This window comes from Ahaetulla prasina, chromosome 1 (genome assembly GCF_028640845.1).
Source record: "Ahaetulla prasina isolate Xishuangbanna chromosome 1, ASM2864084v1, whole genome shotgun sequence".
NCBI lineage: Eukaryota > Metazoa > Chordata > Lepidosauria > Squamata > Colubridae > Ahaetulla > Ahaetulla prasina.
In genome coordinates this window covers 216,136,777-216,152,140 of record NC_080539.1, presented here as the reverse complement: position 1 = coordinate 216,152,140, position 15,364 = coordinate 216,136,777, and the positions used below count along the sequence as shown (strand labels likewise).

Genomic DNA, 15,364 nt, shown 5'->3' with positions numbered 1-15,364 from the left:
AAAGAAGGCTGGAGGATTCCAGTCTCAGTTCCCATGATTTTGTACTCTGCTCCCTTAATTTTGTCAGTCACTAAAAGAAATACTCTGAATTTAGGCAGTTTGAAGAACTGTTGAGAAGGTGGGAGGATCACCAAAAGTGGAGGATGATCATGTTTTAATGGATCTTATGTACCCAATCAGGAAGGAGCCAAAGAACACCTAAGAAGATCATTGTTTTGCTAGTTGTCCAAGATTGAAAACTAAGCATAATTAAAGCTTTAAATTAACTGTGGGGAGGAGTTAGTAATACATAACTAACTGTAAACATTTAAATACAGTATACATTAGGCATACACTAATATACTGTAGTAGCAGTAGTGCTACTTTACATGAAACAGATTAATCATTGGAGGATAGAAGGAAATAAATCATAAAGTAATTCCTTTACTGCATGCCAAGCTTCTTCGAAATAAAATATGGGAGGAGACAGCGGGAATATTATCTGCTTCTCTATTTAAGTTAAATGTGGTTTAATGATTAATCTTTAGAACTGAAAGAGAAGCTATGACTTTACAATCTCTTGAATTATGCTGCAGATAAAGACAAATTTGGTTTACAAGAATCTCTTTTGCATGCTGGAATATTTCTGTTTGGATCCTGAAGTCCTACACCCCCCCCTCACACACAAATTATACTGGCTTAAATATTCATATGGCAAAATGAGCCAATAAGTACAACACCATGTGTTCCACAGCCTTACAAATGATGTTACTTTTCATTTTGTGAATGAATGTGGAATCAGCTCTCTCCTCCCCCTTCTCTCCCTCTCCCTCTCTCTCTCCCTCCCCCCACCTTTTTGTAGAGCAGTTGGTTCTGCATTAATGTGTTACATAAAGCCAAACAAAGGTGCGTAGAACTTCATTTGGTTATCTGCTCCAGCCTCTTTCCTCTAGTGCAGGCCTTGGTGGTTTCCCAAATATGCAAAAATGCATATCATAGGATATGCTTGCAAGTGAATTGGATGGGCTCAGGCAACAAAGAATGAAAGAGAACTTATCAGAACAGTCTTATCAATGTGCTTTGCTACTTGAACAAGTTATTTGTAGATCCAGCCCACTGTGCATTGCTTTCTAGCCTTTATTAAGACAGTAGCAGTGCAAGGGATATAGTATTTATGTATTTGCTTATGGGTAAATAGCACTTATATTGCACCATGTATAAAAATTCCAAGGCAATGTAAAGCAGTCATCAACAAACTTTAATAAAAAAGCCATGGAAGAGAGAAAACCAAACACTCAGAGAGGCACACCTTAAGTATACCATGCATTTCTTAGAAGTTACAAATAATTTATAAAGACCTGGCAGAACAGTAGGCTTTAGACAGGATAAAAAAAAATCAATAAAGTTGGCTTGGTGCATTTCTTCGGGTTACCAATTCCATATTTAGAATTCCCAGTCACCATCACATATAATCTCTACAATGGGTTTTTTGTCCTCCAGAATTAAGAACGCAGGTATGTGGTTATCAGGACTGAGCGAGGTGTGCCAGTTGGTTCTCTAAATCTTTGCATTATTTATTTTAACCAGCCTGGCTGGTGAGAATTTTTGGCGTAGTGTCCTTTTTTGGTTCTGCTTGAGAACAGCACTCAGTTCTGTCCACAACTGAGCAGATATACATTTAGAAAATGATCTAAGGTACTTATTATCTATATTTTTATTTATTTTATTTTATTTTGTCACAACAGTATATACAATCATCAACATAAACAATAATTCATCATATTAATGTAACACTTGTTGTAAAAGGGTTTTTAAGATCTTATTTTGAGGAAGGATCACATTTATTCAGTGATCCATTCCCAAACTATGTTAGAACCCTCATGTTCTTATCACGTATGCTCGATCCACCCCAGGTAGTTATTTTTATCTCTACCTTTCACCTGACACTCATATATGCTCGTTACCGTTCCCCTCACCGGGGTAGACCATCTAGTCCGGGTGGAGCCCTATTCTTGGCTTTACATATTCCCTATTTTTTTAAAAAAATTAGCAGCTGATTTTGTAATTTATGATTTTAATGAATAATGTTATGTCCTATTGGTGAACAAGCTGATATGATCCAGTTTAAGTATAAAACCAAACTAAACTGACATGGTATTCATGTTTTGGAGAGGAGGGAGGGAGGAAGGGAGGGAGAGAGAGAGAGAGACAGAATATATCATTATTCCCTTTTTCTGCAACTACAATTAAGCCATGAATGAAGAAAAAAATGTATTTGGCCAGTTACACTTAAAACTCCAAATCAAGTATTTATTCATTAGCAAAGATTTGCAGGCAGGGTGCTCGGTCTGGAAAGATGAATGTTGTGCCAGATTATTCAGGGACTTAGGTTGTGTATATTTCTTCAAGTGATTCAACAAAGATTCATGGCATTGCCTAGATTCCAAAGCTCCTAGGCAAGCTGACAGTTGCAAATATCCTTTCCTCTTGACAGCCTATGTCACTGTAAGAGAATTGGTCTCTCTTTCGATATGTGCAGGCAGACATACAGGAACCTTTTCCGGTAGTGCTGTAGGATCTGAACATAAGAGGAAATGTGCTTTATGTTCTAATTGCTCCTGTACAAAAAAAAAATAGTTTGGGGACTTTGGACTGAAGGTATGCCATGTGAGTGCCACAGCTTTTTGTGTCAGTAAGAACTTATTTGCATTATGGTATAAAGGACAGTTAAGAATTCAGTGACTCGTGATATCAGAAATCTAATTATTTTTTTTGCCCCCTTTTCCTTACAGATATTTTGGTGGTATATATTGTCATTATGAGATGTTGTCTCTCGGTGCTTCATTTGTGCAAATTAAATTCGAAGATCTGCAGTTCTTTGAAAACTGTGGCGGTGGAAGTTTTGGGAGTGTATATCGAGCCCGATGGGTATCTCAGGACAAGGAGGTGGCTGTGAAGAAGCTGCTAAAAATAGAAAAAGAGGTAAGGCCCTGAGCATTACATTTACGCTTTGAACTGGAAGTTATAGTCTCAGCTCTTTGTTTTCAGTGTTTCTGAGTTCTGGGATGTGTTTTCTCCTTCAATTCTCAAGAATATAATACTGGGAAACAATTACTATTAACAAAAACCAGAAAACCATTTTACAGTTGGATAACACAATACATGGACAGAATAAATTAATTAAACCTCGAATAAAGTTAACATGTGAGAATGTATTAAACTGTAAATACACAAAACAATATGTTAAAGAGTAGAGTAGAATCAAATCATTTTCACTTCCTGATTTTTAAGCAGGTGTGCCATGTAAATAAGATGTTCTATCTTTTGCTAAAATAGGTACTGCTCCAGGATTGGATTTTGGTACTTGGATATTAAGTTACTTGTCATGTTGGTTTTCCTGGGAATCACATGCTTTTTATTGGGACAAGGTTGCAGGCTTGGTGTGTAACATCGTATTCCAGTCAGACTTGTATTTTTGGAAATGTGTTGTAATACTAATAGGCATTCTCAATAAGAATCTGTCCTTCCATTCTAAAGCAAGGCAATGTTAACAATCCTGAATTTGACTGACCTGAAAGAGGAGGAAATTCTAATAGTGAATATTTCTTGAGTTGGATGGGGCGGTGATGGGGCTCTGTGCATGTGTGTGGAAAGGGGTATCAAAGTTCCTCCTTAGCAATAATATATGTAGGGCTAGTTCCTGATACAGAGATAATACTTCCACACTATGAAGAAAGTGGCTTTAGTAGGAAGAATATAAACATACAATAGCAATAGCAGTAGCAATAGCACTTAGACTTATATACTGCTTCACAGTGCTTTACAGCCCTCTCTAAGCAGTTTACAGAATCAGCATATTGCCCCCAACAATCTGGATCCTCATTTTACTCACCTTGGAAGGATGGAAGGCTGAGTCAGTCAACAATACTTTTAACATCTTGATCTTTCTATACTTATTTCATGTCAGGGAAATAGTACCGTAGTAGTAGTAATACTGTGTTTCCCTGAAAATAAGACCCTATCTTATATTTTTTTGAACCCTGAAATAAGCACTTGGCCTTATTGCCATGCGCTCAAAAGCCCGATTAGGCTTATTATCAGGGGATGTCTTAATTTGGGAGAACAGTAGTAGTAGTAGTAATAGTAGTCTTGTAAGAAAAGATTTTCATATTATGGACGGTATTAAATCCACATTTCCAATGATTAGCCAGAGTCCCAATTTGATATGGATTAACCAGAGAGTAAACCAACTTGATTCATTCAAAGTAAACCATTTATTTAGTTTGTAGTTACAACAGCACTGGAAAAAGTCACTCAGAACAGTTTTTTTTTTATTGAAAAGTTTTACAAAAACAAAAACAAAAACAAAATATTTTTTTCCTTTCAATTATTCCCCTCCACCCCCTCCCTTTCCTTCCCTCCATCCTTCCCCCACCCTGAGACTTCCCAGAACAAAATACAGGGTATAAAGTCTAACAATCATAAACTAGAATACAACAAAAACCATAACCCATAGTCTCTCCTCTCCCTTTGCACCCTTAACTGCCCTTTCCCATTAAAACTAGTACATTAATATAATACAGTTCCTAGATTCACTCATAAGCTATTTGATACTTTTTAGTCTGATAGTCAGAACAGTTTTTGTATTGTTTTTCATACTTGTTGCAGCTTCCCCGTGGTCATGTGATTAGAATTTAGATGCTTGGCAACTGGCAAGTTCTTACGACGGTTGCATTGTCCCAGGGTCATGTGATCACCATTTGTAACCTTCCCAGCCAACTTCCAACGAGCAAAGGGAATGGGGGAAGCCAGATTCATTTAACGACCACACGATTCACTTAACAACTGCCGTGATTCCCTTAACAACTGTGGCAAAAAGGTTGCAAAATGGGGCAAAACTCAGTTAACAACTGTCTTGCTTAGCAACAGAAATTTTGGGCTTGATTGTGTTTATAAATTGAACACTGACTGTTGCAAATCAAATTAAAACATTCTTATGAAATGTTCTCATTAAATCAACATTCCCTTGGTTGTCTTGGTGAATTTAAAGAAAAAAACAAAGTGGTAAAAACAGACAATCAGATAAAATACAACAAAATCAAGTTTTAAGTAGTCTAAATATCAGTTTTGCAACGTAAGAGCCGGTGCGAGACTTATCTTCTTTATTTCTTCTTTATTTATAATTTATTTCTTTATTGAAAAAATTGATAGGTTTGAAACTGAGCACTGAACAAGTATTTGAAATGTGAACTGCATGCTGAGGAAAATTCCTTTAAAGTTTATATCAGCAATCTATTTCAGTTTTTATGAAACAGTTGTATAATAGCATAAATAGTTATAAATAGTTACTATAGTAATCATCATAATAATTGTTATTATGATTATTTGTATTTCTCAAGATCAAAGGACCACTTTGATATTTTGTTTTTATTATTTATTCATGTTAATTTGTCTCCTGGCTTTCTATCTATATGGCGTTCAATGCAGCTTAAATAATTAAAAATGCGAATTCCAAAGATTAAGAATAAAAGCAGTACAGTTAAATTCGAAACAGTATTAGTAAATCCAATTCAATAGTCTACTGTCAAAAATTGCTTCTATAAAGGTCTACTCCAGAGTAGGTTTAACTGAATTCAGTGGAGTTTCCTAACTGAGTGGAATAGAACTGCACCCAAAAGAATTAAAGGACCTTTATTTGATATTCCAGATTTTTTTTTCTTTTAACAACCCTGTAATCCCATGCATTGAGCTGGAGTTGGCGCAACTAAATGGAACTGAACATTTACTGGCCGGATGCCCTGCCTGATGCCTATGCAGAGTTCATGGCAGGTATTTTCTCTTTGTGCCCAGAGACAGAAATACTGGTATCTGCCACGACTGAGGATTGAACTCACAACCTCCTGATTGTGAGGTGACAGCTCTACTTCTAGGCTACCACACTGCTCACCTAATTTTCTTGTATTAATTCAAACAAAATTTCTCTGCTCTATTGCAGCAATCCCTAACTTTTCCAGTTTGGCAGCCCGGGGGGTGGGGGTGTGTGAGTGGCAGATGCACAACATTTGTATGGGCAGTGTGTGCATGCGCCCTCCACTCACACAAGTGGAGCTTCATGCTCACCTGCATGCCAATTTCTCCCAGTTTCAAACACTATGAAGAAAGTGGCTTTAGTAGGAAGAATATAAACATACAATAGCAATAGCAGTAGCAATAGCACTTAGACTTATATACTGCTTCACAGTGCTTTACAGCCCTCTCTAAGCAGTTTACAGAATCAGCATATTGCCCCCAACAATCTGGATCCTCATTTTACTCACCTTGGAAGGATGGAAGGCTGAGTCAGTCAACAATACTTTTAACATCTTGATCTTTCTATACTTATTTCATGTCAGGGAAATAGTACCGTAGTAGTAGTAATACTGTGTTTTCCTGAAAATAAGACCCTATCTTATATTTTTTTGAACCCTGAAATAAGCACTTGGCCTTATTGCCATGCGCTCAAAAGCCCGATTAGGCTTATTATCAGGGGATGTCTTATTTTGGGGAAAACAGTAGTAGTAGTAGTAATAGTAGTCTTGTAAGAAAAGATTTTCATATTATGGACGGTATTAAATCCACATTTCCAATGATTAGCCAGAGTCCCAATTCGATATGGATTAACCAGAGAGTAAACCAACTTGATTCGTTCAAAGTAAACCATTTATTTAGTTTGTAGTTACAACAGCACTGGAAAAAGTCACTCAGAACAGGTTTTTTTTTATTGAAAAGTTTTACAAAAACAAAAACAAAAACAAAATATTTTTTTCCTTTCAATTATTCCCCCCCTCCACCCCCCCTCCCTTTCCCTTCCCTCCATCCTTCCCCCCCCACCCCGAGACTTCCCAGAACAAGATACAGGGTATAAAGTCTAACAATCATAAACTAGAATACAACAAAAACCATAACCCATAGTCTCTCCTCTCCCTTTGCACCCTTAACTGCCCTTTCCCATTAAAACTAGTACATTAATATAATACAGTTCCTAGATTCACTCATAAGCTATTTGATACTTTTTAGTCTGATAGTCAGAACAGTTTTTGTATTGTTTTTCATACTTGTTGCAGCTTCCCCGTGGTCATGTGATTAGAATTTAGATGCTTGGCAACTGGCAAGTTCTTACGACGGTTGCATTGTCCCAGGGTCATGTGATCACCATTTGTAACCTTCCCAGCCAACTTCCAACGAGCAAAGGGAATGGGGGAAGCCAGATTCATTTAACGACCACACGATTCACTTAACAACTGCCGTGATTCCCTTAACAACTGTGGCAAAAAGGTTGCAAAATGGGGCAAAACTCAGTTAACAACTGTCTTGCTTAGCAACAGAAATTTTGGGCTTGATTGTGTTTATAAATTGAACACTGACTGTTGCAAATCAAATTAAAACATTCTTATGAAATGTTCTCATTAAATCAACATTCCCTTGGTTGTCTTGGTGAATTTAAAGAAAAAAACAAAGTGGTAAAAACAGACAATCAGATAAAATACAACAAAATCAAGTTTTAAGTAGTCTAAATATCAGTTTTGCAACGTAAGAGCCGGTGCGAGACTTATCTTCTTTATTTCTTCTTTATTTATAATTTATTTCTTTATTGAAAAAATTGATAGGTTTGAAACTGAGCACTGAACAAGTATTTGAAATGTGAACTGCATGCTGAGGAAAATTCCTTTAAAGTTTATATCAGCAATCTATTTCAGTTTTTATGAAACAGTTGTATAATAGCATAAATAGTTATAAATAGTTACTATAGTAATCACCATAATAATTGTTATTATGATTATTTGTATTTCTCAAGATCAAAGGACCACTTTGATATTTTGTTTTTATTATTTATTCATGTTAATTTGTCTCCTGGCTTTCTATCTATATAGCATTCAATGCAGCTTGAATAATTAAAAATGCGAATTCCAAAGATTAAGAATAAAAGCAGTACAGTTAAATTCGAAACAGTATTAGTAAATCCAATTCAATAGTCTACTGTCAAAAATTGCTTCTATAAAGGTCTACTCCAGAGTAGGTTTAACTGAATTCAGTGGAGTTTCCTAACTGAGTGGAATAGAACTGCACCCAAAAGAATTAAAGGACCTTTATTTGATATTCCAGATTTTTTTTTCTTTTAACAACCCTGTAATCCCATGCATTGAGCTGGAGTTGGCGCAACTAAATGGAACTGAACATTTACTGGCCGGATGCCCTGCCTGATGCCTATGCAGAGTTCATGGCAGGTATTTTCTCTTTGTGCCCAGAGACAGAAATACTGGTATCTGCCACGACTGAGGATTGAACTCACAACCTCCTGATTGTGAGGTGACAGCTCTACTTCTAGACTACCACACTGCTCACCTAATTTTCTTGTATTAATTCAAACAAAATTTCTCTGCTCTATTGCAGCAATCCCTAACTTTTCCAGTTTGGCAGCCCGGGGGGTGGGGGTGTGTGAGTGGCAGATGCACAACATTTGTATGGGCAGTGTGTGCATGCACCCTCCACTCACACAAGTGGAGCTTCATGCTCACCTGCATGCCAATTTCTCCCAGTTTCAAACAGGCCACGGCCCGGGGCTTAGGGATCCCTGCTCTATTATGTGTTATGCAAGTAGACATCTGCTTGCACATTGTGGCTTGTTTTTACTTTGCTTTCTCCTCTCCTTCCAAAATCTGCTTTAAGGTGGTCCCGCACTCAGTTAAAGACGTCATGCAGCCTAGCACAAAGACAAGTATTTTACGCTTTGAAGCATGTTTCTAAAAATATCTCTAAATGAAATAGAACTATAATTTTCATTGCCTAGAGAAAGCCATGTCTTTTCCTCGCTAATTCATAAATTAAGGGGCTTCATGTAGCCTCTTCTTGCTAATGTCAATAAAGCTGAAGAGTCATATTTGGAAAGAAGACCACCAGGAAATCTGAAGATTGTAAATTAGACAATCATTAGACAATTAGATGGGGAAGCTGGAAAAAATATATAAAAAGAAGTAGCAATAAACTGTTTCTATGTTGCTGCTGAGAAATGTACATGAATTAGGTATCAAGACCAACCCAAGGAAATTCTTAGCATTCCCATTTTAATTTAATTCAGATTACAAATGTCTATGCTCCTTGCAAACCTAAATATCCTCAAATTACTTGTGAAATTCAGCCTTAATATAACTCCATTATTGGTTGAAGGTTAATAATTTTGTTTTGATGGGTTGTAACTTTTTATTTTAAAAATATTGAGATGCCATTGGAGTTCCTTTCCATAAATATACTTTTGGCAGTCAGTTTGGAGCCTGTTTCATTCTTGGAAACTTTTAATTAAAATGCTTTACTTGTTGTTGTTTGTACCAGCAAATATAAGGCTCGTATGGGTCATGGGAATTTCATGTTCTAATAGAAACATTTTATATTTTTAGATAAATCGAGCAGTTTTGTAATTTGAGAGTAGGGTAGTTGTATATATTGTCTGGGTTCTTGGAGGTGTTAGAATTATTTGTGTCTGGCATGTTAATTCAATTTGTAACACATTGTCAAGAGATTCACACTAGCAGTTTATTCTGTTTATACAGTAGATTGGCAACAACAAATTGGTATCCCACTGTAGGAGAAAAGCTGTCTTAGTTTATGGTGGCAAAAAAAATCAGGAATCTGGCAGTAATTTTTCCAACTAACTCAGTGGTAGGTTTCAAAATTTTTTACTACCTGTTCTGTGGGTGTGGCTTGGTGGGCGTGGCATGGCAGAGAATAGATGGTGGCGGGGCCAGTCAGAATTTTTACTACTGGTTCTCCCAACTACTCGAAATTTCTGCTATTGGTTCTCCAGAACTGGTCAGAACCTGCTGAAACCCACCTCTGAACTAACTGATTAAAAGGTATAAACTTTTGTGAGTTGCAGCTAACCATCACATATACTGAGTGACTAGACTGTTGTAGGATTTAAACTGGGGGGGAGAAGAAACAGCAAGAAAAAAAAGCTGTGGAGGAAATATCAGGGAAGAGAGGTTGGCTGTGTAGAAAAAGGCTATATGTGATCCATACCAACCCAAGGAAATTCTTAGCATTCCCATTTTAATTTAATTCAGATTACAAATGTCTATGCCCCTCGCAAACCTAAATATCCTCAAATTACTTGTGAAATTCAGCCTTAATATAACTCCATTATTGGTTGAAGGTTAATAATTTTGTTTTGATGGGTTGTAACTTTTTATTTTAAAAATATTGAGATGCCATTGGAGTTCCTTTCCATAAATATACTTTTGGCAGTCAGTTTGGAGCCTGTTTCATTCTTGGAAACTTTTAATTAAAATGCTTTACTTGTTGTTGTTTGTACCAGCAAATATAAGGCTCGTATGGGTCATGGGAATTTCATGTTCTAATAGAAACATTTTATATTTTTAGATAAATCGAGCGGTTTTGTAATTTGAGAGTAGGGTAGTTGTATATATTGTCTGGGTTCTTGGAGGTGTTAGAATTATTTGTGTCTGGCATGTTTAATTTAATTTGTAACACATTGTCAAGAGATTCACACTAGCAGTTTATTCTGTTTATACAGTAGATTGGCAACAACAAATTGGTATCCCACTGTAGGAGAAAAGCTGTCTTAGTTTATGGTGGCAAAAAAAATCAGGAATCTGGCAGTAATTTTTCCAACTAACTCAGTGGTAGGTTTCAAAATTTTTTACTACCTGTTCTGTGGGTGTGGCTTGGTGGGCGTGGCATGGCAGAGAATAGATGGTGGCGGGGCCAGTCAGAATTTTTACTACTGGTTCTCCCAACTACTCGAAATTTCTGCTATTGGTTCTCCAGAACTGGTCAGAACCTGCTGAAACCCACCTCTGAACTAACTGATTAAAAGGTATAAACTTTTGTGAGTTGCAGCTAACCATCACATATACTGAGTGACTAGACTGTTGTAGGATTTAAACTGGGGGGGAGAAGAAACAGCAAGAAAAAAAAGCTGTGGAGGAAATATCAGGGAAGAGAGGTTGGCTGTGTAGAAAAAGGCTATATGTGATCCATACCAGCACCTTGTTGGTTAACAATTTTAATCTGTTAAAAACCTATTTTATTCATTGAGACCTTCTGAGATTACCTGAAACCATTATCTACGACAGTTCAACTGCTTACTTAATGGTGCTGTTGAAGATCCAGTTTTCCCGAAACAGTAACTTCTTCTAAGTGTTCTGGGAGGTTAAAATGCTTTGATATTACTTCATCGTGCTCGATTACTGATGTCAGACTTGTGTCCATTCTGTACAAAGTTTGTTTTATTTCTCTGATATAGAATCCATATGGGCATTGCTGCAGATGATGACTTATATCACAGTGGAGGAAGAGCTTCTAATCTTGTGGGTGCACTAATTGTGGTTTGTTGTGGGAACTGTTTGGTGTAGATTTGAGGGCACCGTAGACATGTAAGTTTGTTGGAGAGGGAGAGCAGATCTTATGATGAGAAATATCTGAGTAACTTTTAACTAGAGTTAAAGGTGTCAAACTTGCGGCCCATGGGCTGGATGCATCACCCGCTGGCCGTGCCCTCCTCTGGTTTAGTGAAGGAGAAAAAAGTCACAATATGTTATGTGACAACATGACGCTGGGAGTTTGACACTCCTGCCCTGAAAATTTTTTGTGCAGATGGAAAGAGTGATGGCATGTACTAATGATAGCTGAATGCATACAGGATGAAATGTATAAGTAAAAATGCAGAATGAGTAAAAATGCAGTAAAGCTAGAGTTGAAAGGCCATTGGGTCCCCAAATGCTCCTCCTATTTCTATTTCCTTGATTATGTCTTCTCTGTTGCGTTGTGTCAGGTCAAGAATATCTCATTTTCTTACACCCTTTTCCACTCACCGAAAGAGAAAGTTACTGGAAAGGCCACTGAGGAATTTCCTGGAAGCACAATGCTTGGCAATGTTTCTCTCCTAATAAATATTGGGATAATTGAAGTCCCCACCAATGCTATATCATGTCTTGATCAAAGATTTGCAATTTATTTTTGGAAGCATTTTCTCCATAGTTTTATGGAAGTAAGTAAATATCAACCATAGCAGTCCTGTATCCTTCCGTTCCTGCATCCTTCAATTCATTTTAATCCACATTTTTTTTAGCACAGTGAAATTAATTCATTTGCAAGTAAAGTATATTTCCTTCTTTTATTGCTTCTGTTTCTTTTGAACAAATCTGCTGCATTCCATTTTTGGGTGTCATTCCACCAAATCTACATAATACGTTTTAATTTCTGTATTGAAAAGTCATTTTAATCTTATTTATTTTCTAGATTCTGGGTATTGATACTGCATATATAGACAATGAAGCGATGAAACTTATGAGCTAAAATTTCTTCCTGTTTTGTTTTACTAAACCCCATTACCACAAGAATCCACCTTTCTTCTATAGTTCACAAGGAATTTCTAAAGAATTTAGTTTAAATCCCTCTTGACCACGTTTTCCCATATTTCAGTGAAATATGTGTTTGCGATCCTTGTGAGGTGAGCAAGTCCATCACTGTACAGGTAATCCTTGAGTTACAACCATAATAGAACCTTTCCCATTATGGTTGTGAATCATAATGGTTGTAAAACAGGTAAATTAGATGACCAGCCCAATTTTATTATATTTTTTGCGGCAGTCGTTAAATCAATGTGGCAGTTGTAAGTATGAACCCATTGTTTACTATTAGCATGGTTTTGTTGAAAACAAGAAATTTTCTGCAAAACCGTTGTAAAATTCAGTCACTTGATGGTAGGACATTGCAAATGGCTGTAAAAGCAGCGATGTTATTCAGTCCTTGAAGTCAGGACACATGACTTCAGGCTGGGGTTTGCCCATTGGAACTTCAGATCTTTGGTTGTAAGCAGTGGTGAAATCCAAGCCGGTTCGCTACCAGTTCACCGGCTGCGCATGTGCGCTATGTGCCAAACATGCACTGCATGCACAGTGTGCGCCAAAAGGAGGCTTGGGAAGGTACGTGGAAGCGAGGAGGAGGACCAGCTGTGGCACACGGTTTAGTTTTGCTAGAAAGCAGGATTTCCTGCTTTCTAGCAAAGCTAAACCCTGCTGCACAGCTGATCCCCCCTCCCCCCGCTGTTCTACTTACCTTCACAAGCCTCCTTTTGGCATGTGCTGTGCGTGCGCGCATGTGCAATATGTGCCAAAAGAAGGCTTGAGAAGGTAAGTAGAACAGTGAGGGGGGGATCAGCTGGGGCACACGATTTAGCTTTGCTAGAAAGCAGGATTGTCAGAAATGCCGGTTCGGAGGAACCGGTAGCTTTTTAAACTGCCGGTTCAACTGAACTAGTAGCTTTTGTTTTACTAGTGGTTCGCTCGAACCGGTAGTTTTTATCACTACCAGTTCTCCTGAACTGGAGCAAACTGGTAGCATTTCACCCCTGGTCGTAAGTCCTCCTTTTCAGGTAATTTGTAACTTTGAACAGTTGCTAAATGACCGAGTCATAAGTTGAGGACTACCTCTAAAGGAAATAAGACAGGAGGAAGAAAGCATTCAGATAACAGGACCAAGAAATTAATTTGATTAAATGTCTTGGACAAGCCCCTCCACAGTTCCCAGAAGATAACGTGATGGAGGGAAGCAAACTTGCAACCTATATAGATTTATAGAGCTATATAGAACTAAAAAGGCTTCTTGGATGAGAAGCGAAACGTCTTCAAAGAAAAACCAGAAAAACCAGTTTGCCTCTTGAAAAAGCACCCTGGGGACTATACAGCTTTGGTTTTTTTAGTTTCGTCTACCTTGTTGGGTTGGCAGTCATTCAGATCCAGAAACCCAATCTCCTACGGATACCTCTAATTCATATAATTCAAGTTGTGTTCTTACAGTCCAAAAGAAATATATATTTTAAAGCAAGTATAAGCGGGAGCAATTTGTCTCATAACATAATAAAAAAAATAGATGAAGATCTACACTTTCAAAGGTAGATGCTGTGTTACACAGACAGATAAGGTCTTGAAATAATGGATAGCTTGTAAGAAATGTGAAAAAAAATGAGAAGGTAAAAAGAGTTTGTAGTTTAACTTGATCCCTGAAGAACACGTCACAATGGTAGAGGTTCCGGTGATGTTTCGTATAGGTAGAAACTTCTGAGGTCTTGGTGGGTCAGAGAGCAATCAGGTTTGGCTAAGCTCCAGAGGATTTTAGGATTTAAGTGGCTGAGAAATAAGTGCTTATAACCATTAGTATGAATGGAGCAATCTGTTTTAGCCAGCGAAGATTGCTGGGACTGAGTGATATGTAGTCTAATAGTCATTTGGGGGAGAGATTGTGCCAAATGTACACAGTTCCCTCCCTCCAGCTTTTTCCTTTCCAAAAAGACAATAAGCTGCCAGATAAATTGACGTAGTCACAAAACACCTAGGAATATAGCTTATGTGAGTAAATGGTTGAAGTTGCTGAAGTTTTCTCCACAACCCCTTCCTCTCAAAGTTACTGGAGGCTAGAGCAACTGATAATGATTTAAAAATCACACTTAATTGCTCTCCGCTTCTTCTCCAAAGCACTTTAGAACATGGGTCTCCAACCTTGGTCCCTTTAAGACTTGTGGACTTCAACTCCCAGAGTTCCTCAGCCAGCTTTGTAGGCTGAGGGACTCTGGGAGTTGAAGTCCACAAGTCTTAAAGGGACCAAGGTTGGAGACCCCTGCTTTAGAATATTAGCTAGCACCAAAAAGTAATTCTAAAAATTCTGTTCACCCTTTTAATGGACAAAATCTGTAAATCAGATTAAAACATGTTACATAGGCTGGAGTTTTACAGCAGCAGATAACCCACTTAATACGTTTTTGCATGTCTTCGTCTGATGTGCTCATAAAAGAATGCAGTGTTCTCTATTACATATTTATATGACAGAATGTTTTAGACCAGTGATGGCTAACATTTTTGCTGTTGCTTGCCAAAAATGGGGGGAGTGCAGGGGGGTCATGCAAGCACGTGCCCACATCCATAATTCAATGCGCCCTGTCCCTCCCCGTGCTGCATGCATGACCTCCCCCACACTCCCCTCGTTTTTGGCACGCGATGGCACAGTGGGCCTGGTAGGCCTGTTTTTCACCCTCCCCTGGCTCTAGAGGCTTTCTTGGAGCCTGGGGAGGGCCTTCTCCATCCACCTGGAGGCCCTCGGAGGCAGGAAACGGCCTGTTTCCAGACTTCCGGTGGGCCCAGAAGGCCCGAAAATCATCTGCCCAGCGCACACATATGCACTGGAGCTAAGCTAGGGCAACACTCGCGTGCCCACCGATATGGCTCTGCATGCCACCTGTGGCACACGTACCATAGGTTCGCCGTTACGGTTTTAAACTGTACATGAGGCTTATTGGAACATGTAATAGAGTGAGAACAATTAATCAGTAGAACAG

At 38.1% G+C, this 15,364-nt stretch overlaps 1 protein-coding gene across 1 annotated transcript in view; it reads left to right on the top strand.

Moving 5' to 3' along the window:
* Positions 1-15,364, top strand: part of MAP3K20 (mitogen-activated protein kinase kinase kinase 20) — a 134,869-nt gene that overhangs the window by 19,562 nt on the left and 99,943 nt on the right. Inside the window, exon 2 of the mRNA XM_058190445.1 lies at positions 2,772-2,961. Coding sequence (XP_058046428.1) covers positions 2,803-2,961 — 159 coding nt within the window. The 5' untranslated portion in view covers positions 2,772-2,802. The remainder of the gene's footprint in view (positions 1-2,771; positions 2,962-15,364) is intronic.